The 26,436-nt window shown below is 39.7% G+C and overlaps 1 protein-coding gene across 3 annotated transcripts in view; it reads right to left on the bottom strand.

The window, feature by feature from the left end:
• MCF2L2 (MCF.2 cell line derived transforming sequence-like 2) overlaps positions 1 to 26,436 on the bottom strand; it is a 186,295-nt gene that overhangs the window by 139,155 nt on the left and 20,704 nt on the right. For 2 of the 3 annotated variants that reach the window (XM_036445322.2, XM_045583728.1), the window contains exons 2-5: positions 24,967 to 25,050; positions 17,250 to 17,364; positions 7,007 to 7,097; positions 2,738 to 2,857 (exon numbers count right to left, since the gene is read on the bottom strand). In XM_036445322.2, the coding sequence (XP_036301215.2) occupies positions 2,738 to 2,857; positions 7,007 to 7,097; positions 17,250 to 17,364; positions 24,967 to 25,050 (410 nt within the window). Of the gene's footprint in view, positions 1 to 2,737; positions 2,858 to 7,006; positions 7,098 to 17,249; positions 17,365 to 24,966; positions 25,051 to 26,436 lie in introns of those variants that run through there. The other variant, XM_045583729.1, reaches the window with a different exon arrangement.

A 26,436-nucleotide genomic window follows, 5' to 3' on the forward strand; every position in this document is an offset into this window, starting at 1 on the left:
AGGACACATGGCAGGGTTGTGGGCTCAATCCTCAGTAGGGGGTGTGTAGGACAGAGCCAACCAATGATTCTCATCATTGATGTTTCTATTTCTCTCTCCCTCTCTCTTCCTCTCTAAAATCAATAAAAATATATTTTTTAAAAACATAATATAATATGTACTATATATAAAGAGATGTACATATCTATAAAATAATGTATATAGAGAAACAAGAAATAAATAATAAAGCAAATGGGGATTAAAATGCTACCAGGTAAATGAATCTGGGTAAAGATCATGAAATATTCTTTGCACTATTCTTATTCTTAAAGTTGTTTTCATTAGTTTAAAATTATTTCCAATTAAACAAAAAATATATATTAGAAATTTTTTACAACACTATAGATTTATCTTATTTATTTTTCTATGTTTTGTTTTTACATTTTTCAATTGATATATCATTTACATTTTTAAATGTACAGGTTTTAAAAGTATAGTTAAGTTAGTTTTGACAAATGTAAACACACATGTAACACCATCCAGTGAAGCTATAGTACATTTTCCCAGAAAGTGCCCTAATACCTCCTTCCAATCAATCTCTACTTCACATACCCTAACAGCAGTCTCTATTTGATTTTCTATCTACCATAGCTTAGTTTGCCTCTTCTTAAACTTTATATTCATTCATTTATATAAAATGAATCACAGAGTATGTATTTGCTAATGTCTAACTTCTTTTTCCCAAGGGAATATTTTTGAGATTCACCCATTACTGTTGCATGTATCAGTACTTTACTCCTTTCTATTACTTAATGTCATTTCATTATATGAATATGCCACACTTTCTTTTTTTAATTTATTTTTATTTTTTTATAATATATTTTTATTGATTTCAAGAGGAAGAGAGAGGGAAAGAGAGAGGTAGAAACATCAATGATCAATGATAGAGGGAATCACTGATTGGCTGCCTCCTGCACACCCTCTACTGGGGTTCAAGCCTGCAACCAAGGCATATGCCCTTGACTGGAATTGAACCTGGGACCCCTCAGTCTACAGGCCAGTGCTCTATCCACTGAGCAAAACCAGCTAAGGCTTTATTTTTTGTTAAAGTACAGTTGACATGCAATATATTGGTTTCAGATGCACAACATAGTGATTAGACATTAATATAACTTACAATGTGAATCCCACAATAAGTCTAGTAACCATCTGTCACCAAAGTTATTATGATATTTTTGACTATTTTCCCTGTGCTATACACATTGCATCCCCATGACTTGTTTATTTAGTAGCTGGAAGGTTCACAGATATTCCCCTTCATGTTGTTCACAGATAGCCCCTCCCCACCCCTATGGCATCAGTTTATTCTCTGTGTCTGTTTTCTGTGTTTTTTGTTTATTCATTCATTCATTTTGTTTTCAGATTCCACATATAAGTGAAATCTTACAGTACTTACCTTTCTATGTCACAATTTCTTTACTCATTCACGTGCTAATGGACATTCTTGTACATGCTTTTTTGTAAGCATATGTTTTCATTTCTCTTGGGTGGGTCATAAGTTAAGTATATGTTTAACTTAATAAGGAACTACCAACTGTTTCCACTGTGCTTGTACCATACCTTACTACTTTCAATAGCTGCAAAGTATTTAACCAATTGGGTAGACTATAATTTATTTAATCAGTCCATGTTGATTGGCATTAAGCTATTTCCAATTACTTACTATTACAAGCAATTTAGTAATGAACATCATTATATCTGTAGCTTTGTGCACAAGTATGAAAGTATCTGTATAATAACTTTTATAGGTAGGTCAAAGAGTGTTTACAAGGTAATTTTTGATAAATACTGCCAATTAGTCCGATAGTATGAAAGTGCTATTTCCCCAACGTCTCTGCCAAAGTTATAGATAAAATCTTTAGCTTTATTTCCTTTTGTAAGTGCCACAATGTTGGTTTTTATTTTCACTCTACAGTTGCCTATATTTATGTCACCACCATATTTTAGATCCTTACTTTCTTTCACCTATACTACTACAATTTCCCTCCACCCTTCAATCTCCTTCTATAGTCTTAGACACCACCTTCAGAGTTATGTAACTCCAGTACCATTTACCCATGTCACTCAACTCAAAAACCTTCACTGGATCCCCATTGTCTACTGGATAAAACCCAGACCCTTATCCTTATATGTAAAACCTATTTCATTTATTCTACATTTTCTTTCAAAAGACTATCATGTATATGTATATGTATATGTATATGTATATGTATATGTATATGTATATGTATATGTATATGTATATGTATATGTATATGTTTGTGTATGTATGTTCAGGGGGAAACAATTGGGGTTTCCCCTGAACTTCACAGGAAGTGTGTACTTCCTTTCTCCAAGTCCTTACACATACTGGTTCCTCTGCCCAGCTGTCCTTCTCTCCCTCTCTACCTTTGGAGTCCTACCTTTTTAAAAACCCAGCTTCAGCTTGGCTAGTGTGGCTGAGAGGTTGAGCGTCGACCGATGAAATAGAAATAGAAGGTCACAGTTCAATTCCCTGTCAGGGCACATACCCAGTTTATGGTTTCCATCTTCAGTGTAGAGCCTGTAGGAGGCAGCCAATCAATGATTCTCTCTCCTCATTGATATTACTATCTCTCTCTCCTTCTCTGAAATCAATAATATATATTATAAACAACTCCAATGTCATCTTTTCCACTTGCCCCAACTAAATGAAGACAAGATAAAAGGTCATGCTCACCGGTACTTTCATTTTAAATTCATCTTGATAGTATTTAATCCCAATGTCAGTGATTGTCCTCTGGATAAAGCGAGATGGACGAAGGATGAATATGAGCTGCAAGTTTCCCGGGAATGCTACCTGGAAGAGTCATGAAAATGTCAGGGCAAATATCACATCCATTGGACTCCTCTTGCCTAAGATCACAAATAACAAAGTTAAAGTGGACAACATGGATGCCAAAGAATTTGAATATATTTCACATTTCAGAGCTAAAGACATCTTAGAGATCAGATAAACCAAACCACTCCATAAAAACCAAACTAAATGAAACACACAAAAAATGTTTCTGATTATAAAAAACAATTCATACTCTTTATTGAAAATTGGCAAATAAAATTATACATTAGAAAAAAAAGCCACTTATGATCTCATAGCCATACTTAATTTTTTAACCCTATTACTTATAAGCTATTTTCTCTGCTTAAATATTTTTATCATGGTTAAATTCATATTATAGAAATATTTTGTAACCTACCTTTTTCACTAAATTTGAGCTTTTATGCTTAAAAATTATTTAGAAATATTTTCATGGGTGCACAACTTATTTAACTATTATTTATAGCTAGTTATTCAGGCTTGTCCATATTTTTGCTATTAAAATAACACTGAAATGAACATCCGTAACCATATTTTGAAACATTTTCTTAAGATATCGGGTCTAGTAATAATTAATGTCGTTTTTAAACATTCATTTAAAATCTTGCTTGGCGTTGACTTGTATTGACATAACCTTCAAACATGTGGTATCTACAGAACGTGTGAAGTGCAATTAACAAGTTTTGCTTGAAAAAGTTTGTGTTTGGTTTGGTTTTTGTTGCAAAACTAGGGCTAAGAAGATGGCGGGTGAAGAGCATATTCGGCACTGCATGCCTTACGAGTTCCAATTAGGAAGAAAAGCAAGTGAGGCTGCAAAAAACATCTGTAGTGCTCTTGGTCAAGATGCAGTTAGCGCCAGAAAATGCCAGCGTTGGTTTGAGAAATTTCACAAGGGAAATTTTTCGTTAGATGACAAGAGTGGTCGAGGCCGTGTGTCCAATTTTGATCAAGAAGCTCTTCAAGCTCTTTTGGTGCAAAATCCTCAAATTACCCAACAAGAGCTTGCGACAACTTTAAATTGTTCACAAAAAACAATTTCCAATCAATTGCGTGCACTTGGCAAAGTCCAAAAGTTTGGAAAATGGGTTCCTCATGAGTTGACCAACAACAACCGTAATCAAAGAGTCACAATTTGCAGTTCGCTCCTCTCTCGTCAAAACCATTTGCCGTTTTTAGAGCAAATTGTTACCGGAGATGAACAATGGGTGCTGTATGTTAATTTGAAAAGGCGACTTCAATGGTTGGACAAAAATGAGGCTCCGCAGCCCACGCCAAAACCTGACTTGCATGCGAAAAAAGTGATGTTGTGTGTTTGGTGGAATTTTAAAGGAATTCTTCATTATGAACTTTTATCATCTAACCAAACCATTACAAGTGCAGAGTATAGTGCCCAATTGGAAAGGTTAGCCCAAGCTTTAAGAGAAAAAGAACCCGCGCTGATTAATCGGAAGGGCGTAATTCTTCACCACGATAACGCACGACCGCATACTGCATGAGTCACTGCTGAAAAACTGCGCCAGTTGGAATGGGAAGTTCTCCCTCAACCGCATATTCTCCTGATATTGCCCCTTCCGATTACCATTTGTTTCGTTCTTTGCAAAACTTTCTTCTTGGAAAAAAATTTAATAATGAAGAATGCCTCAAAAATGCATTGACCGAATTTTTTGCATCAAAATCACAAGAATTTTACAACAGAGGGATTAAAATGCTTCCTGAGCGTTGGGCACAAGTAGTAGAAAACAACGGCAACTATATTGTTGATTAAATTTTGTTGTATTGTTTAAATAAATTCTATTTAAAAAAGGTATTAGAAAACGACATTAATTATTACTAGACCTAATAGCTTCCTGGAAGAATTACTGAGTAAAAGGCTTAGTATTTTAGGGTTTCTGATGCATATTATTGCTATGTTGCTTTCAGGAAGTCTTGTTATCAGCAAAGACCTCACCTCAAGATTGTCTTCATCTTGAGGTGAGGTCCTGAGAAATGAGATAACTCAGATTCATATAACTTAATGGCCAAGTTAGAAATCCAATTCTTCCTTTTCTCATGGCTTTCTATTCTTCCAGTGGTCCCCAAAAGAAACTTCCCATGGTGTTTGTTGGGGGGGGGGGGGGGGGGGAATCTGGTCTATTCCCTGGAATATTTTGATTCCTTAGTACTTAAATGAAGACCAGGTATCTGTATTTTCAATGAGTACATGAGAGATTCTGATTGGTAGTCAGAGATCCCGCATTAGGGTATCTTTTATGCATACGTGATCGATGTAATTCTTGGACAAATTAGTCTCAAGTATTAGATTAATCGGGTATCTTCTATAGACCCTGGGAAGCCAGAACTCCCCAGAGGTCAGACCTCTGGAATAGCCATGGGCACTGTCAAGTGACCAAATCTTCCCGTTGTCAACCATCATTGTAGTTATCTCCCTCTAAAATCCCGTAACCAAAACTAAACCAAAGGGGTCAAACAATCCATGCACTAAGGAAGGGAGACTTCCCTTCTCCTATGTTTGAAATGCAACATCCTAAACGGAACCTTGCATTTTGTTATGTCATGGCAGGAAATGAGCTGAGGCTCATTTGTGTATGGCTGAGGCTCTAAAGCGATCTGAGGGAAACTCTGTATGTGTGCAGATCTGTGTGTGTGACTGCCTCTGCATGCAGGCACAAGTGAGATTCAAATGTCCCTATCCTTTCTGAGCCTCTATACACACATTACCACCCTACCATGTCCCATCCTCCTCAGCCAGTCCCAACTGCCCCCAGGGAGTCCATGCTTTGGTAGAAATGCTGATATGGTTTGCCCTGAGGTGTCTCTGTCTGCCCATCCGACTGAGTTCTCTGGTCTGAGGTCCCTACAGAGAAAGGATACATTTACTTGCTAACAGGCAACAAGCAGGGATAAAAATCAGGCTTTTTTTTTTTTTTTTTTTTTTTTTTTTTTTATCAAATCAAAAGGAATCCCATCCAAGGTTGTGCAATTTAATGCCCAAAGTAAGCCCAACCTTCAATCAAACTACATACTAAATATCATTTTGTCTGGTTTAGTTTGTGTCTTTCTAATATGTGAAAAAATAATTTGAATACTCAAAAGAAGACTGTTTTAAAGTGGGTGACCCCAAAGTAAACTCTAAGACAGGATTGGGGTATAAAGAGTTTAGTGAGGCCGAAACCGGTTTGGCTCAGTGGATAGAGCATCAGCCTGCAGACTGAAAGGTCCTAGGTTCGATTCCGGTCAAGGGCATGTACCTTGGTTGCAAGCATATCCCCAGTAGAGGGTGTACAAGAGGCAGTTGATTGATGATTCTCTCTCTCATCGATGTTTCTAACTCTCTATCGCTCTCTCTTCCTCCCTGTAAAAAAAAAAATAAATAAATAAAAAATCAATAAAATGTTTGTTTTTTTTTAAAAGAGTTTAGTGAGGAGGTGATCCCAGGCAGCATATGAGGAAGTTGAAGTTGGTGAGGGGTGAGACAGTGATGGCTAGAGAGCCAATAGATCAAAACAGGGATTGCTGTGGAGGCCCTGGCTGGTGTGGCCCAGATGGTTGAGTGTTATCCCCATGCACCAAAAGGTTGCTGGTTTGATTCTGGGTCAGGGCATATGCCTGGGTTGCAAGTGGATAGATGTTTTGTTCTCACATTGATGTTCCTCTCTCTGTCTCTCTCCCTTTCTCTCTCTCTAAAAATCAATAAAAATGTTTGTGGGTTTTTTTGTTGTTGGTGGTGGTGGTGATGGTTTTTTGTGTTTTTTTTTAAGGCTGGGAGCCTCTAAAATACTATATGGAATATACCTCAGACGTGTCCCGCTGAAGCTGGGGAATTTATCCACCAACTTCTATGACTCAATAGCTGTAGGTCACTCCTGGGGCATTAACTTCCCAGCATTCTCTAACTGTCCCTCTTCAGTGACCAGAGAAAGAAGTAGAGAGACTCAGAAAGCCTTTGACATGGGAAGGAATTCTCTGCAGTTACCTTCAGGTGGCAGAAGGGATACGGGTGTGACATAACAAAGAACCTTCCCAAAATCTGGCATAAAATAACCACCTTTTCCCTGTGACTTTGATAATAATTGGATAGACTACGTAAATTACTTTTATTTTTTTTAAAAAAGCACAAAAATCAATATTTACAGCTATTCGTGTCAAGGATGTTTTTATGGAGCTCCACTTGTCCCTTCGTCTGTCGATAACAATGATGAACCCGATGCCGGCAGCCTTCATACTGCAAAAGAGGGTGGTCAGTGTCAGAGACCAGGTGAGACACACAGGTTCTGGGCGGCTTCCTCGGGGGATGCAGCCTCCATGGTGCTCCAGGATCATGTGTGAACGCCCTGCATGGCACAAGGGAGTACCTGGGTCTGGCTTCCCTGAAAAAGCAACCACCACACCTGGCAGCCTAAACAACACAGAGATGGTTGGTGTCTCAAACCCTCTCAAGATCTCAGCTTCTGACTGGCAAAGTATGATACACCTGAGAGCACACATGCTCATGCCTGAAAGAAGATGCAAGTGTCACTTGAGTACCACCTGTCCCAGTGTAGGCGGAGGACCTCAAGGCGGAGCTCTGTCATCTCCCAAGACTGGCATTCAGGGAGCTGTCAATGTCCCTCCCTAGAAGTTATTCCGAGAGGTGCTCAGAAATAACACGTGTCAATGGGAAAAACAACTCCCTCCCAGTGCCTGGCCATAAACGGCCAGCAAACCATGTGCGTGAGAAGATATTTATTAAGACCAAAAGGGCCGAGACCAGTTTGGCTCAATGGATAGAGCGTCGGCTTGGGGACTGAAGGGACCCGGGTTCGATTCCGGTCAAGGGCATGTACCTTGGTTGCGGACATATCCCCAGTAGGGGGTGTGCAAGAGGCAGCTGATTGATGACTCTCTCTCGTGGATGTTTCTAACTCTCTATCTCTCTCCCTTCCTCTCTGTACAAAATCAAATATATATACCAAAAGGAAGCTGCCTGGTCTCCTCTTAAGACCCCACAATAGTATTCTCACAAAATCCTTTTAAAATAGAGTTCTACAGGGAAAACTTTTTTTTCCTCTCTCTTTGGGAGGAAGTAGAGAGGAAAGAGCAAGGGTTTGGGGGCCTGGTTCCAATCCTAGTGCTGCTATAATACTTACTGGCAATGAGACACTGGGGAGATCACTTAACCTCTCTAAGGCTTGGTTTTCTCATCTGTAGAATGAGAACACCACCACAACAGCAAAGTGGTTGAAAGCACATTTTCTGAAGCCAGACTGCCACAGTTTGAAACCTGGGCTCCTCCCATTTATAAATTGTGTATTTTGCAGAGGCCGGTTAGAGCGTCGGCCTTCGGGATGAAGGGTCCAGGGTTTGATTCCGGTCAAGGGCATGTGCCTTGGTTGTGGGCACATCCCCAGTGGGGGGTGTGCAAGAGGCAGCTGATCAATGATCAATGTTTCTAACTCTCTATTCCTCTCTGTAAAAAATCAATAAAATGTATATATTTTTAAAATTGTGTATTTTGGAGAGGACATTACTTAGTCTAGCTTCTCAGACTACTCATTTGTAAAACAATAATAGTACCTATCTATAGGGTTGATGTGAGGATTAAATGAATATGTAAAATATTAAATGAGATGTATAAAATGCTCAGAACAATGCCTGGCATTTGATAATACTGTATAAGCACTACTATTACTATTTCTAATGTGCTTGTTATGGAGGATATAAGACATAAAGTATACAAAACGTATCTGACCTATAATAAACCTTCAATAATTCTCTAATATTGGGAAAAGGTAAGCTTTGCTCTAAAAAGTTCCTGTAGGTGAATAAGGCAGAAGATCTAAGCAAAATCTGTAAGAAAATATGAGTACTTATCTGAAGTAAGCATCCCTAGACCAACCCGTTACCACAGCCCCATTCTGACCCAGGCTCTCTTATTGGGAACACTTTCTAGGAAATGAAGCAAGGAGGGGCGGTCTTACGGGGTGGAAGAGGCAGAGATTGGAGATTATGAGTGGAAAAGTAGCCAGGATTTGAAGGGGGGAGTGGTTGTCAAGAAGAAAAACTTCAGAGAGGGAACCCCAGAAGTCTTCATGGAAATACCACTTTAATGCTTGTGACCTATACCCTACAAGTTTAAGTGAGACTCCTGGGGGCTGACAGAGGACACTACTGCACATGTGAGGACTGATGAGAAGTTCTGAAACGTGCACATTCTGGAGATAGACAACTGGTGTTTAGGCCCAGCCAGAAGAGACAGACTTTGATGAACACAGGTGAATTCAGGTGAAACTCTTATAAAGGCTGCATTCTAGCATAAATGAAACACCATCAGAGTTGCCATAGGATGAAGGCTATACTCTAGGAGTAAGGACAAAACAGAAATGGAGTTGCCCTAAGAAAACCTTAAATCAGACCCCAGAAAGATCAAGGTGATCCACCAGTAATGTAACTGCCTGGCAAATAAAAATCTAATATTATTTGTAAGTAGATAAACCTCCACAACATATCATCCACCATATCCAGCATAAAATTTTAAAAAATGAATGGAACTGCAAAGCAGCAGGAAAAAGTAACCAATAATCAAGAGATAAAACAGTCAATAGATTCTCTCTCATGTATATTTTTGTAACTGGCAGACAAAAACTTCAAAATAACTATGATCAATATGCCATATTGGTAGATAAACAAAGTGGATTTAAAAGGTGCATTATTTCAACAGTGCATAACTAAAGTCTATAACGAAGAATCATATGGACCTTCTATAAATACAAAACATCAGCAAGTGAAATTAAGAACTCAGATTTGTTTAACAGCAGACTGAACACAAAAGAAAGAGATAAATGTGTTCTGACTCGAAAATACCAGAAAGGTTTCATGGTGAATGTGGTATTTTTCTTAACTACATGGTATGTAAACAGGTAAATATATATATATCAATAGTTGAGATCTGTATACTTCACTATATGCAAATTATAGCTCAGTTTAAAAACTAAAAGAATCCAATATATTCAAGTTGTGAAAAAAGAACTGGTCAAGCTGTGAAATAAGAACTGAGTCCAGCCGAAGCCGGTTTGACTCAGTGGTAGAGCGTCGGTCTGTGGACTGAAAGGTCCCAGGTTCGATTCCAGTCAATGGCCTGCACCTTGGTTGCGGGCACATCCCCAGTAGGGGGTGTGCAGGAGGCAGCTGGTCGATGTTTCTCTCTCATCGATATTTCTGGCTCTCTATCTCTCTCCCTTCCTCTCTGTAAAAAAATCAATAAAATATATTAAAAAAAGAAAAAAGAAAAAAAAGAACTGAGTTCGATGTAGGGCAACCAACCATCCCAGTTCGTCCGTCCAGGGAACTCCTTGGGACACAGAACTTTCAGTGCTAAACATGGAAAACCAACATGACTGGGAACCGTAATTCAAATACCTAATTCCAAACACAAATATGATGGTCACTGCTCCTGCTTATGGGGTTTCTTAAGGAAGGAAATCAAACTGCTCTTTTGGATCATTCATGTTTATTGACAGTTACTCCTTTGAAGAGCAGTGGTCAAGGTTGTTCCTGGTATAGGAATAAAAAATTAAAAAAAATTGACCTATGATTTATTATCTATTTGTTTTTAATATTATTCTAAGTTGAGAAGTAAAGAATTCATGATGCTTTCCAGTTTTTCAGCAACTCTTGGCATCTTCATTGGCAAAATGGTAGGCTGGCACAAGTTTGTCTCAATCACTCCTTTCACCTTTGTCATTCCATGGTTCTCTAATTCTATATAGTGACTTCAAGTTCCCACTGTTAGAGACACACCTCATATTTAACTTTCTTCAATAAACTCTGTTAATTGCCAGGCTGGAGTCTGAGTTTATGAACAAAAAGTCAATCTTAAAAGGCTATATACTCTATTATTCCAATTACATGCCATTCTGGAAACAAAAACAAAAAACTATGAAGGCAGCAAAAGGATCAGTGGTTGCCAAAGGTTGAAGACATGGGAGGGATGAACAGGCAGAGCACAGAGAATGTTTAGGGCAGTGAAACTATTCTGTATGATATTATAATTGTATATACATGTCATTATACTTTTACCCAAACTCATAGTATCCAATATAATAAAAGGCTAATATGCAGGCCAAAACCAGTTTGGCTCAGTGGATAGAGCCTCAGCCTGCGGACTGAAGGTTCCCAGGTTCAATTCCCATCAAGGGCATGTACCTTGGTTGCAGGCACATCCCCAGTGGTGGGGTGGGGGTGCAAGAGGCAGCTGATCGAAATTCTCATCGATGTTTCTAACTCTCTATCCCTCTTCTCGTCCTCTCTGTAAAAAATCAATAAAATATATATATTTTTAAAAAGGCTAATATGCAAATTGTCTCCTATCTTGGAGTTTGACCAGGAAGCCGGGCCGGCCCATCAACTGCCTGCAGTCCCTCACACCCCAATCTAGCCCTATGGGCTCCACCTGTGCACAAATTCGTGCACCAGGATGTTAGTGTACAATATCAAGAGTGAACACCAATATAAACTATAGACTTTGTGTGTCGATCAGTTGTAACAATGTACCACTCTGGTGTGGGATGTCAATGATGAGGGAGATAAGGGATAGATGGGAAATTTCTGAACTTTTCACTCAATTTTGCTGTGAACTTAAAACTGCTCCAAAAAAGTCTATTTTGTAAAAACATTTTAGATAGTAAAAATTCCTCCAAAAAATTAGTCTTTATAACAGCAAGATACTCATGAAAATACACACATGGTGTCAAAACAAGCCAGAGGAAAATCATTGGGGAGGAAAAAATGAAAAAGAATCCCAAGTCAAATTTATAGAAAATATCCCTTTATTAACTTTTGGTCAAGAATATGTTTGTATATTTTCAGAAAACAACTCCAAGACCATCTGGAACCCCATAACAGAGAGGAATAGACAGAAGTGCTCCAGCCTTGAAGACAAAAGAGAAACAATTCAGAGATGGAAGATGCTGATGATGCCTCGCCATACCAGCAGAAAGCAGCTGCGTGTTGCTGAAGGATACCCAGGACCAAACCAGAGACAGTTGGACCTGCATCACCACCAGTTGTCCATCAACCAGATCTGAAATATCATGGCTGACATGTACACATAAGGAGCTATTTGACATTGAAATTGGGACTCAAAAGAACTGTTGGCCCAGAAAGGAACTCAATGCAGACTGATTCATTTGCCTCTCAGCATAACCATTATGGCTTGTCTCAGTTTAGGTTCTTACAAGGGTATTTCTTAGATCACATGATCTCACACATCTAGAGGAAATAATGAACAATATAAACTGATGGTCAAAAACAGACCCAGAGAAAGAGAAGCAGCAATCAGACTCTCAAATCTCAGAGGGAAAGTAGGGGAGGGTGGGGGTAAGGGAAAGAGATCAACCAAAGGACTTGTGTGCATACATATGGGCCTAGCCAGTGGCCATGGACTACAGGGGGGGCATATATAGGGAAGGGTCGGGATGGGAATGGGGGGATGAGGACAATTATGTGATACCATAATCAATAAAAAATAAATAAGTAAATTAGTCTTAAAGCAAAAAAAAAAAAAAAACACACATACTATAACATAGTTCTCTAAACAATTACAAACAGGCAGAGATCGGAGAAAATTCATAACCTTAAACATTTATCAAATATATCAATAAAATAAAAATGAAAATATAATTTTCAACTCAAAAAACTGACAAAAATTAAGCAAACTGAAAGAAAGTACAAGAAGGAAAATATTAAAGATAAAGAGAGAAATGAATAAGGTAGAGAAGAAGAAAGCAATAGATGTAAGTAATATCGGAACACTGTTCCTTTTCCTACATATCCTGTCATTCTCTTCTTTGACTATACCAGTTCTTCCTGGTTTTGTGTCATAAACTCTCTGCCAACTGCCCATAAATATTTTTCAACTGGGCAGGACTGGCTGGTAACCATTGTGACACTGAAGAAATTATGAATTTCGATAAATAGGAACCTGAAATGGAAACTGGACAACAAGGTCAAATTCCCCTTTCAGGCTTTCCCATGTCTCTGTTTTATGTTGAAACCAAAGGGTGAGGCCGTGAGACAGTCTGAGCAAATGCTAGGAAGAGGAAAGGGGAATGAATGGTCAAGGGGGCACTCTTTCTCAAGGGATAAACAACATTCCAGAAAATAAAAAACAACAACAACAACAACAACAACAAACTCCCAAGTTTGCTAACAATTATATAAGGAACACAGAGCAGAACAAAGAAATCAGGGCCAAAAAGTAGGCCCTTGTTTTGTCTTATCTTCTACATCTGTGAGATAAGGCTTTCTACCCCTCAATGCTTCGCTCTACCCTGGCTCAGAGAGCATTCAATGTACGGTCCTTCACGTGACTCCAAAAAGGCTGCAACTACAGAATAAAAGTCACCCATTTCATTTAGCACATGACTACATCCAAGGATTCAGTAAAATCAGACAGTGAGATTGAAACAAATATAATGGGGGGGCCATGTCTACCTGCTGCTCACCTCCCTGCTCACTGTCTTCTTTACTGTTCCCACAGAAGGAGAAAGAACTAAGCTGATGGGTGATTGTTTTGGATGCAGCTGAGCCAAGGAGGGAGACAAGTTCGACTCCCTAAAACCCGGGAGGTCAATGTAGGAGTGAGGAATGGGGTTCTTCTTTCTCTGTCAGTGTCCACTTTCTTGCCCCCATAAAAATACTTTTAGATTGCATGAATCATACCATACTGGAAATTTGACCAACATAACTTCTTGAGAACCTATACCAACATAACTTCCTGGGCACTATGCTAGGGCTGGAGATTAAAAAAAGAGAGAGCAGAGGAGAGGAGAGGGAAGAGGAGGGGAGGGGAGGGGAAGGGAGGGGAGGAGTAACATCGCCCCCCTCCCAACTAAATTCCTTATTTAGTGGAGTAGTTCACAGTCTAATGGAAGAGGTAGAAATCATTTCCATCCATTATGGTATTTACAAGGGGTAATCTTTGGGTTCTGTGGGGAAAAAAAGTCTGGATGAGCAGGGTTGGGGTCAGGGAAGGTTTCCTTGAAGAAATGACATCAGACTGAGGATTGACGAATGTGTAAGAGTTAAGCCAGTCCTAGAAGGATGGGAAAGGCATTCCTATATAGAGAGAGCAGCACCAGCCAAGCTGTGTCCTAATAGACACCATATGTGGGGATGGGAGGAGGAAATGGAGAGAAATGGTGAAATAAAATTTAAGTAATGAACTTCAAAGAAGTGCATTAAAAATAAACCCATAGCCTTCTCTCAAAAAGTGAGAAAGGTAGCTGAGACCGGTTTGGCTCAGTGGATAGAGCGTCGGCCTGCAGACTGAAAGGTCCCGGGTTCGATTCTGGTCAAGGGCATGTACATTGTTTGCGGGCATATCCCCAGTGGAGGGTGTGCAAGAGGCAGCTGGTCGATCTTTCTCTCTCATCGATGTTTCTAACTATCTATCCCTCTCAATTCCTCTCTGTGTAAAATCAATAAAATATATTTAAAAAAAAAAAAAGTAAGAAGGGTAAAAAAAAAAAAAATCATCTTTGGAGTAGATTTGGTTAAAGCAAACTAAGTAACTTCCTAATCTCTGGTGGCCTTTCAATCACAAAGCAGGCATTGACCTCTAAATCTCAGGCAGCAGATGGAAAGTAAGTGCAATAGCACACACACATAAAGAAAGGGAGGGCAGAAGGGCCGAGGAGAGAGAGAGAGAGGGAAGGAGGGAGGGAGGGAGGGAGAGAGAGAGAGAGAGAGAGAGAGAGAGAGAGAGAGAGAGAACGAACTGTTGTCTAAATTCCAAACCACACAGCAGTTAAGAGATTATATCATAAACTACACAAACCCATGGAGAGTGGGGCCAGTCTGCTCTTCTGGGGAATAGACACAGCATTATCTAAGAATTCCCAGCCCTATCTCTGCCTGTAAAATTATTGTTAGCAATATGAACTCTGTCCCACACTCTGTCCCTTGGGAGGTAGATTAACTCACTTGGCATAAAGATGTGAGACCTGCTATGTTCCTATTGTGGACTAAGTTGTGTTTCTGACAGTGCCTCAAAATGTGACCTTATTTGGAGATAGGGTCTTTATAGGGCTCATCAAGTTAACATGAAGTCATTGGGGTGGGCCCTGATCTAGGAAGACTGATGTCCTTGTAAAAAGGGGGTATTTGGACACATGGGCACACAAAGAAGGATGGCAAAGCGAAGAGACAAAAGTAGAAGCCATCTGCAAGCCAAGAAGACAAGCCTGGGACAGATTCTTCTCTCACAGCCCTCAGAAGGAACCAACCTTACCAACTCCTTGATTTTGGACTTCCAGCTTCCAGAACAATGAGATAATAAATTTCTGCTACTTAAGGAAAAAAAAAAAAAAGTGTGATGTGGGTCGCAAAGGGTGGAAGTAGCAGATGCCCCAAAACATCTCTGCCATGGTCTCTGCTATAACAGTTTTTATTCCTGGCCTTTCTATGTCTTTGCTGCATGCCTCAGTTTCTCCATCTGATGATTGCAAATACAAAATTTGCCCCTTCAAAAAGGATACAGGACTTAAACATAAGACGGAAAACCATAATAATACTAGAGGCATCCACAGGCAGCAAAATCTCAGACATACAAAATATGGTATGCCAAAAGAACTTCTTCACTGATACTGCCCCTAGGGCAATGGAAGCTAAAGAGAAAATAAACAAATGGGACTACATCAAAGTAAAAAGCTTTTTTACAGCAAAAGAAACTATCAACACAACAACAAGAAAGCCCACTGTATGGGAGAACATATTTCCAAATGTTATCACTGATAAAGGTTTAATCTCCAGCATCTACAGACAGCTTATACAACTAAATAAAAGGAAGATGAATGATCCAATTAAAAAATGGGCAATGGACCTAAATAGAATATTTTCAAAAGAAGACAGAAGGAAGGCCAAAAGGCACATGAAAACATGCTCAAAGTCACTAATTATCCGAGAGATGCAAATCAAAACAACAATGCGGTATCATCTCACACCTGTCAGAATGGCCAACATCAACAAATCAACAAACGACAAGTGTTGGCGAGGTTGTGGAGAAAAAGGAACCCTCGTGCACTGCTGGTGGGAATGCAGACTGGTGCAACCACTGTGGAGAACAGTGTGGTTTCCTCAAAAAACTGAAAATGGAACTCCCATTTGACTCAGTAATCCCTCTCCTAGGAATATATCCCAAGAAACTAGAAACACCAATTGGAAAGGATATATGCACCCCTATGCTCATAGCAGCACAATCTACAATCGCTAGAATTTGGAAACAGCCTAGGTGCCCATCAACAGATGATTGGATCCAAAAACTATGGTACATCTACACAATAGAGTACTATGCTGCCATAAAAAAGAAGGAATTCTCATCATTTGCAGCAACCTGGATGGAATTGGAGAACATCATGCTGAGTGAAATAAGTCAGAAAGAGAAACACCACATGACCTCACTCATTTATGGATAATAAAGAACAATATAAACTGATGAACCAAAAGATAGATATAGAGACAGTAAAGCAACAAGCAGACTGTCAAATTACAGCGGGGAGGGGAGGGAGATCTGGGGGAGATAATAGATCAACCGAAGGACTTGTATACATGCATATAAGTACAACCAATGGACACAAAACTCTGGGGAGGGAGGGTATGAATGGAGGGGGGATGGTAAGATAGTACACAGATAATAATTTAATAAAAAATAAATAAATAAAATAAAATTTGCCCCCAAATTCCTTATTTAGTGGAGATAAATGAAATAACTTCTAACATGACTTGAGCTCCTTGAGCAATGGCCATGTATCCCAGATAACAGGACTCAGGAAGCCAGAATCAACTTAATCTAGAGCAATGAACCTGAAGGAACTAAAATAGCTTCAGCGGTTCCATCAATACTTTTATTTTTGTAATGTTTTTATTGATTTGAGAGAGGAAAAAGGGAGAGGGAGAAAGAGAGAGAAACACTGATGAGAGAAAATCATCTATTGGCTACCTCCTGCATGCCCCCTACTCTACTGGGAATCAAGCCTGCAAGCTGGGCATATGCCCTGACTGGGAATCGAACCAGCGACCTCTTGGTGCATGGGACAATGGTCAACCAATCGAGCCACACCAGCCAGGGCTATTCCATCAATATTTCATTCATTCAACAATGTTTATTAAGTACCTCCTTTGTGCACTGTATGAACAGAACTGACACTAACTTATCATTGTTTTCTAGTCTCATTCCACATCCCTTGTCTGTGACTGATGCATAAGAGAAATGGGCCACCCAACATACCAGTGTGAGCTGTGCTCATGGAAGATTCCATCTCAACCCAGCCCTGCCACATGGGGAATGGTGGAATAAAGCCAGTGACTCGAAGGCAACAGACCACTGTGTCCAGCTCACCTGGGGATACTAGTCAGGTAGGTCATGACATTCAGAAAGTCCTCATCTGAGATGTGTTTGAAGCCCACAAACTCTGGAAAAGTGATGATTGGGGCACCATCATTCCCTCGGCCTCCTGCAACAAAAGTGGGTGGTCAAGATGTCAGTACAATGTTTTCATGTCATGCCCCTGCAGATAAAATATTCTGACTAATATCAAGTCAGGAGATGTGTATTGGCTTCTCCTTTTCTATCTATATTTCCTCAGAATAGATTGTGGGAAGTCTGACACTGAACTATTTTAAACAAGCCCTTCATGCTTGCTCAGTGGTATTGTGAGAATTTGATTTTTGAATCCTTTGAAGACAATTACTGTGTGAAAGGTAATATTGATTTAATTATTTAACATAGGTAGAATAGTAAAGAAAGCCAACACAAATACATAATACTTCGGTTCATTTTTGTAGTCACTAAGTTAAAAAGTTAAAATGGTAGTTAAGAGAGTTAACTCTAAAATCAGTAACCTGGTTGAAATCTTACTTGGCCACTTAATTTCTATGTGATTTTAGGCAAGACACTTAACCTACGTAGGCAATATATATATATATATATATATATATATATATATATATATATATATATATTTATTATATATATATTATATATATAATATATATATTCTCACAACACCTTTTGAGGTAGGTACGAGTATTACATATATAATATATATATATAATACTCGTACCTACCTCAAAAGGTGTTGTGAGAATTAAGTGAAAACATAAGAAAAGCACCTTAGCAGAGTGCTTGTTGCATATAGATACTCACTAAATAGTGACCATTATGGTTATTACTATTAATGAAGCCACAATAAGCTGCCAGCACTTTGATAATTTATAAACAGAAATATAAGACATCCATGTGAAAATAAAAATGTACAATTAACATTTAAATATTTAGCTCAATGGAGCACAGGCTACCAGGTTAAATTGAATAGATTTCCCCATCTCCGAGCAACTAGATGTAGCCACATGGCTAAATTCTAGCTTCATGGTTCCTAACTGTGTGTCAGGTACTCAGGGAACTCACAGAGGCACCACGAATATTTTAAATTTTTAGGGGAAAAACAATAGTTGGCATCTGTCACCCGCTCTGCACGATATTAGCTTGAGGTAGTTCACAGTTTCAATAGGAAATCACACTAAATTCTTTTGAATAGCATTGTATCTTTGTGGAGGTGGGTTTGAGATGGCTGCTGGGATAAAAGCAAGTGCAGGATGAAAGTGAGTGTAGAACAGGAAGGGAGGCCAGTGATGTCTAGCTTGATTAGAAGGTTTGAGATCACTGTAGTTACCAAAGAATGAACTTCTTAGTATTTATAATTTTTTTTCAGACAGCTATTGAGTTGTTAAAACGTGTAGACTTGGTTATTTTAACTGTTTGGTATTGGTTTTGGACAAAAAGGGCTGTAAAAAATTCCTGAGACTGGCTGCTCTGAAAAGCCATCTTTGCATTGCTCCTGTGGCTGCCTCTCTCTTTCCCAGAGTCTTCCATCTCTCGCTTTATAAAAAAATCCGCTGCATTGGATCACCATTGTGACCTACATGTCAGACACGGCTGAGGACACCAGCTCCAAGATCACCATCAAGGCAGAGAATGGAAGGGATGCACCTGTGAATGGGAACGCTAATGAAGAACATGGGGAGCAAGAGGTTGACCATGAGGTAGATGAAGAAGAGGAAGAGAGAAGGGAGGAGGACGAGGAAGAGGAAGGTGATGGCAAGGAAAGGGATGAAGATAAAGATGAGGAGGCTGAGGCAGCCACGGGCAAATGGGCAGCTGAGGATGATGAGGATGATGATGTTGACACCAAGAAGCAGAAGACCGATGAGGATGAGGCTGACTAGACAGCAAAAGAGGAAAAGTCAGACATAAAAAAGGCCTTCGTGATCTATTCACCTTCCACTTACCGTTTCAGAATCTAGTCACCTTCGGAGAGAGTCCCTCGGCCTGCCCATCCACCCACCTGGAGCGCTGCCACCTGCAGACAGCAGGTACCCACCACCACCCAACCAAAACCACAACGTGAATTTGCAACAGAGGAGGAGAAAAGAACCAAAAACTTCCAAGGCCCTACTTCTTTTCTTAAAAGTATTTTATAAAGGAACATTTGTTTGTATTTTTTATTTACATTTTATATTTTTGTACATATTGGTAGGGATCAGCCATTTTTAATGATCTTGGTATGACCAAACCAGCCTTTGGAGCATTCTCTGTCCCACTTCTGACTTAACTTGTGGTGTGACCATGTTCATTATAATCTCAAAGGAGGGGGGAAAAACTTTTTTAAAAAGCAAAACCAAAAACAAAACAAAAAACACACCAATCTTATTCTGAGCATTCCAGTAACTTTTTGTGTATGTACTTAGCTGTACCATAAGTAGTTGCTTTGTATGAGATGGTTAAAAAAACCAAAGATAAAAAGGTTTCATTTCCCCACACACACTTTTTTTTTTAAATGAAGTTGCTCTTTTTGGCCTTTTTTGGCCTATTTGATGTATGTGTGAAACAATGTTGTCCAACAATAAATGGGAATTTTATTTTGCTGAGTTACTTGTTCGAACAAAAAAACAAACAAAAAATTACTGATCTGTGCCCCAGCCACAGGGGTGAGCGGTGAGCGCCTGCCAGGCTAAGCCCGTGGAGGGGGAATTAATGGCTCCCATTAAGAGGAATAATGGTTCCCAAGCATAGCCAACTGCTATACATGATCGCATGTATTTCACATTCTAAGAAACAGGTATCAGCGCAGGGTGTGGTGAGTGAGGACTGTGAGATTAACGTGGGTGAGGGATCAATGAAGAAATTACAGAAATTGAGAGGCTAAGAGAAACAAGGGGGGAAACTATATCACGGCTCCACCATCACATGAACCCACCTGCTGCCCTGAGTCCACGCCTGATAAGCATCTTCTGCTTACGCTCTAACATTCCATGTAAATCTGCTCCAAGGGAGAGAATGTGCTATTGAGCAAACATGACTATTTATATCACATAAAGAGAAAGTCAGCAATGTGGTTACACAAGTCTCCTGTGAGTGTTGTTTCTGTGAGTGAGTCTTGGGTTGTCAGAGATACATCAATAGTGAATGAAACGTGTGAGATTTGTCTGGATGGCTAGTCATTCTTCTCCAGGAAGTCCCTCTTTTTTAATCCTGAAAGCTTACACAAAATATCAAGCTTTGACAAGGAGAGTGAGCTACCTCTTTACGGTGACTGAAAATAATTTAGATCAGGGTAGTATCAGCTTTCACCTAACATTCTTCCTCTTTGCAGTTTCACAATCAAAAGAGGTACCAGAGAAACCTAAGTTAAGAGAATTTGCATTTCTAGGAAAGCTAAATTTAGGTGCATTATAACTCTGTATGAACTGTATAACCAATATTTACCCCAAGAATGGCTAAAACATTCCAGGGAACTAAAAAGTAAAGTCATTAAATGAAGTCACTTTTTTTTATTATTATTATTCATTTTTTACAGAGAGGGAGAGAGATAGTTAGAAACATAGATGAGAGAGAGTCATCAACCAGCTGCCTCTTGCATGCCCCCCAATGCAAGGATGTGCCTGCAACCAAGGTACATGCCCTTGACAGGAATCGAACCCGGGACCCTTCAGTCTGCAGGCTGACGCTCTATCCAGTGAACCAAACAGGCTTTGGCATGACTTCACTTTTTATCGTTAATTATGAATTAAAGCTATTCACACCTAAATGGAGAAAGGTAGGTGGAGTTTTCTTATAGACTGGTTAACAGCAACACTGAACACCAGAGAAGAGAGGCCTCCCCAGGTCACCTGAGGACACCTCCTGCTGTTGAATATTATTAGTCTTAACAGACAGAAGCACTAAGGAAACAAAGCTGAGCCTCCCTGCAGCGTGGACACTCACAGCAAAGCATTCAGTGCCACCTGGTGAGGAAACGTGGAAATGCCAAAGTCCCCTTCAAGGAAGAGAAGAAAACCAAACGCCTTGGAACTGAGTAAAATGGTTACTTGAATAAAATAAACTTCACTCCTCCTAGTATGAATTTTACCTGTTTGTTAAATGGCACAAAGACTTCATCATACAGAAGAGAATTTGGAATGCGGGCAAATCCTGTGAAAGACGTTGAAGGTCAACAATGGGAGAGACTCGGAGGCAGTTACCGCTCTTTGCCTTCAAATATCTATTTTTCCTTTCTCTTTCCCAAAAGATTTTAACTGGAAAAAATGGCCACCCCACTCTCTGGGAGCCACTTTGGAAATCTCGGGGCCTAGGATACTAAATGATCTGTCCTGCGTAATCAAGAACTGTCCCATACCCTGTGTGATTTCTGAATGTCTTCCTAGAATCTCAATGTAAGTGAAAAAACCATTGATAGTGATCTTATCCTAGACTCTAATTCTGCTTTACATATCATCACAAGGGTTTTTTATGTTTCCCCCCCCAATTTATTGAGATATAATTGACAACACTGTATTAGTGTAAGGTGTACAACATAATAATTTGATATATGTATATATTACAAAATGGTCACCACAAAAAGTTTAGTTACATCCATAACCTCACATAGTTACAACTGTTTTCCTTGTGGTGAGACTTTAAGATCTACTCTTTTAGCAATTTTCAAACATACAGTACAGGATTGTTAATTAGTCACCATGCTGTACATTATATCTCCAGAATTTATGAGTTTGTACCTTTTAACCACCTTCTTCCTTTTGCTCATCTGATTTCTGTTTTTGTTGATTCAATTTTTTGTAATATATATAATAATAAATTAAACATTTAGTAATACTAAAGTAAACATTGCTATGGGATTAAAATATATCATTAATAAAAAGGTCAAACATGTATTTGGAACATGCAATAGTAAGCATTTTTCATAAATTATGTAATTTCATCCTCAAAATTTCAATGATTCATTCATTATTCAAAAGAGGAAATAGAGGCCTTGAGAAGAAAATTGCCCAAGGTGATACAGATAGACAGTAGCAGAATTTTATTTAGGGCTACTGGGTAGCCATATTCTGCCTCTAAGAAATAAGAAAAGAAAGAAATGCCTCAATAATACCCAAAAGAGATCACTTTGGATCATTAAACATATAAGTTACTCATTCTCTGGGCTCCATCCCCAGATGAGCTATTGTCTAATTATATACTCACTAGGGGCCCAGTGCATGAAAATGCATGCACTGGAGGAGGCGTTTCCCTCAGCCTGGCCTGACCCCTCTCACAGTCCGGGAGCCCTCAGGGGCAGGAGGCGACCCGGCAATCAGGGGTAGGTGATGCCTCATAACACCTCTGCTGCTGCCACTGCCGACAGCACAAGCCTCGGCCAGCCCTGATTACTTGAGCCTCCAATGGCCCTGGATGGCTGGGGGGCTGAGGGGACTGGGCACTGCCATCTTATGGCTTTGGGCACTGCCATCTTTGAGGGCAGGGCAGTCGATCAGCATATTCCTCCTTATTGGCTGTGGGTGTCGTCATCTTGGCGACGGCATGAGAGTTGAGTAACATATTCTCTCTTTATTAGAAAAGATTTACAGAGGCTTTAGAGTTTGGGTGGAAAACTGTAGGAATCCACCCTGCTCCTCCCCATCATCCATTCCAGACCTTGATGCACACTGGTGGCCGAGGGGCCTTCTTGGTGCAGGGCCACAGCAGCAGTTGCCAGAAACCCGGATGCAGGGAGCCAATTCTAGCATGTTCTAATTACAAGAGTTTTATCACAAGGTTGATGAAACTTGGGAACTCAACAAGGGCTGGGTCACATATGTAATTACCTGTTGGAGTGGCTAGAAGGCACTTCCCCCAAACCTGAATAGGATGATTGTCTGCTGCCAGACAGCTCAGGGCATCTTAATCTACATGTTATTGTCTCCTGTTGGCCAAATACCTGAACAGCTGTAGGCCATTCCCCAATCTGACAATGCTTCTGTACCCTACCCTTTGAAGTGTATATCTCCACCTTGCTTTGGGACAATTTGTGTTAATAAAAAGCACGGGGTCCTGAGTCAAGGGAAGGCTTTAGCTCTGTTAACTGAAGCTCCTCTGACCCCCAATGCCTCTCAAAACTATCTTTCATCTCTGGACTCCTATTTGATCTACACATAGCCTTTCTCCACATTGCTGAACCCCTCTTAATACTGGGACAAGAACCCCAGCACCCAGAGACAGTTCCCATCCTGCCTTTGGTTCTGCACAATCCTAGGCTCCCCGTGGGAAGCTATGAGAGGGCTCCCTCAGGAGGGTGGTTGGGCACTCCCTCCAGGGCCAAGACTGTGGTGCCTAGAGTGAGGATTCAATGATCAGACAGTCTGGCTTCATAGGACAGACTAGGAGGACTTGGATAATTTTATTATGTTTCAGACTCTGTCCGAAGCACTGGTGAAGAAGGCAGAAATAAGAAACATGAACACCCTGCACTTACGTAGCTCCAGTGACTATGTGAGCAGTGACCAATGTGGAGGAAAGACCAGATAATTCACCAGGTATTCTGGATTGTATAAGATGTTCCCACCTAGGATACTACGCTGGGGTAGGAAATATACCTGAAAAACAAAGTTTAAATTTCCCTTGAACTCAGTAGAATGAGTTTAGAGCAGATTAAATATAATTTAGAAAAGAAAGAAATGTGACTTTTTTTTATATCCCATGTTGTAGAGTAAAATCCACACTAACTACATATTCTCTCTACAATGTAACTAAAGATGGCTTTGTTGCTTTTTTCAGAGGAGCTATAAAAGATAAGGGTAGTGCCCGACTGGTGTGGCTCAGTGGTTGAGTGTCAACCTATGAACCAGAAGGTCACAGTTCGATTCCCAGTCAGGGCACATGACCAGGTTGTGGGCTCCATCCGCAGTGGGGGGGCATGCAGGAGGAAGCCAATCAATGATTGTCTCTAATCACTAATGTTTCCTCTCTTTCTCCCTCTCCCTTCCTCTCTGAAATCAATAAAATATATATTTTTTAAAAGATAAGGATAGTAGGATAATGACTTGTTACCTTATTCCTCTAGATATGTGTTAAGGACACCTAATCTCACTATCCTATACTTCCAACTTTGGTCTAACTATATTTTAGGGTTTGGCATGTACTTCTAGTTTCAGTAATTAATGTCATATCACCCTTCACTAAGTGAATAAGAAAGAATAATAATCTAGTAATGAAAACTTTTCTGTGCCCAGGCTCAGAAAATTTCTAGTCTTTTATCAATACTATCCTCTCTCTATTCACAATCAAATGCTTAATAAAAAGAACAACAACATATTAAAATTAGGTTCTAGGAGCTAAGGATACAAGACAAATCTCTCAGAGAACAAACAACCTCAGCAATATTCATGAACCCTTAAAATCAAGACTCTCTTAAGGTTGGATCTTAGAAGAACATCATGGTGGCAGCTATTGTCAGTATTTCTTTTTCTTCTTCAAAATCTTTTCAACTCTGTTCTTTTACAACCTCAAAGAAATGTACTCCCTCAAGAAAGATGAAATTAAACCCAACAGCTAAAGGAATGGCATCCATGAGATTCACCCTCCACTCCCAATGCAGCTGGATGGTCCCTCGTTCCTTCCATTCTGGGTGAGGCTTAAGGGATGACTGAGATTCGAGTATAATGTTCACCAAGATTCAAGAGGTTGGGCCCTCTGAGCAGGACCCCCAATAAAACCTAGAAATACACATGAATTAGCCCCTTACCTGAAAGAATGGCAAATTGTCTGTGAAGTTGTTCAATTATATCCACTGCCAACAAGGGCCTGATTTCCTGCTGCATAATTTCATCTGCATAAATGAAATACAAATTAGGTTAAATCCTTGCAAATTACAAAGAGAAATTACAGTATAAGGAAGAAAACTCTACTACTAGGGAAATGTGGGACTTATCAAGAATCAAGAGTTGGTTATGAACACATGATTCTCCTGAAAACTCTCTTCCTGAGATGCATGCATGGGTCTGGGTTTGAGTGGTTTGAAGCTGATACACATGAGCACAGGAACCTCTTTCTAGAGCTTCTCCGAAGGTTTTGGGAGGGATCAGTGTAAGGATGGGGCCCTGAAGTTTAAGCTTCAGCAGCTTCACAGTTAACCTGCTAATGGTCTCATTACTAAGGGAGGAACTTATGTGTCTGCTTACTCCTTTGAGTCTGAAGAAGGATATTTTTAAAAATATATATTTTATTGATTATACAGAGAGGAAGGGAGAGGGATAGAGAGTTAGGAACTTTGATCAGCCGCCTCCTGCATGACACCTACTGGGGATCAAGCTCAAAACCAAGGTACATGCCCTTGATCAGAATCAAACCTGGAACCTTTCAGTCCACAGGCTGATGCTTTATCCACTAAGCCAAACCAGTTAGGGCCAGAAGGATATTTTGAACACAACTTAAATTACCAGAGTTCATCTCAAGCTGAGTCATAAAATCAGTCTAAATTTATGAAGGTTTATTGATCTTTTTTTCCTCCCTCCCTCCCTCCCTTCCTTTTTGCCTCCCTTACATTTGCCTCCATTTTTTTTCTTTCTTTCTGGAATACTTCAAGGGGGCTCTTCCCATAACCAAACATGTTTAAGGAAGCACTTTTTTATTTTGCTATTTAAAGATGATCCTTACTGAATAAAAGGTTATAGATTTCCAAGACAAAAATTCAAATCTACAAATGTCCTCTAGCCCTATAATTCGCATTCTATCCATTAGGGAAAGGGGGAATAGAGACAGGGGAAGATTCAGCGGAATCCCTTAGTCTGGGATGGGAAGCAAAAGTCATTTTCATGTTCTCTCTTCCTGAGATATTATTATCCTCATGTAATTGTTTCCAGGGAATCTCAAAGAATGAACTGGTTATTATTTCTACCACAGTTAAACATTTTATTAGATTACGGCACAAACCAAGTAGCCTGTGCACTAACACTAAACAGGAATCTCCTATTAATTCATCTGCAGTCTGTGATATTCTAATGTTGGCCAATCAGAGGTTATAATTGGGAAGCTCCTCCCAGAGCCATGGTTTCTACTTCTCAGCTTTGGTGTGAAGGTTGAAGGAGATGTTGCATATGGAGGTGTACACAGTAGTAATTCAGTAAATGCTGGCTATATGCATTGCTCTGGACACGTCTTTCCCATAATTGCTTTCTGAAAGTCATATAAGGGATTGGGCAAGTGCCAGTTTAAA

The sequence above is a fragment of the Pipistrellus kuhlii genome, unplaced genomic scaffold (genome assembly GCF_014108245.1).
Source record: "Pipistrellus kuhlii isolate mPipKuh1 unplaced genomic scaffold, mPipKuh1.p scaffold_m20_p_2, whole genome shotgun sequence".
Taxonomy (NCBI): Eukaryota; Metazoa; Chordata; class Mammalia; order Chiroptera; family Vespertilionidae; genus Pipistrellus; species Pipistrellus kuhlii.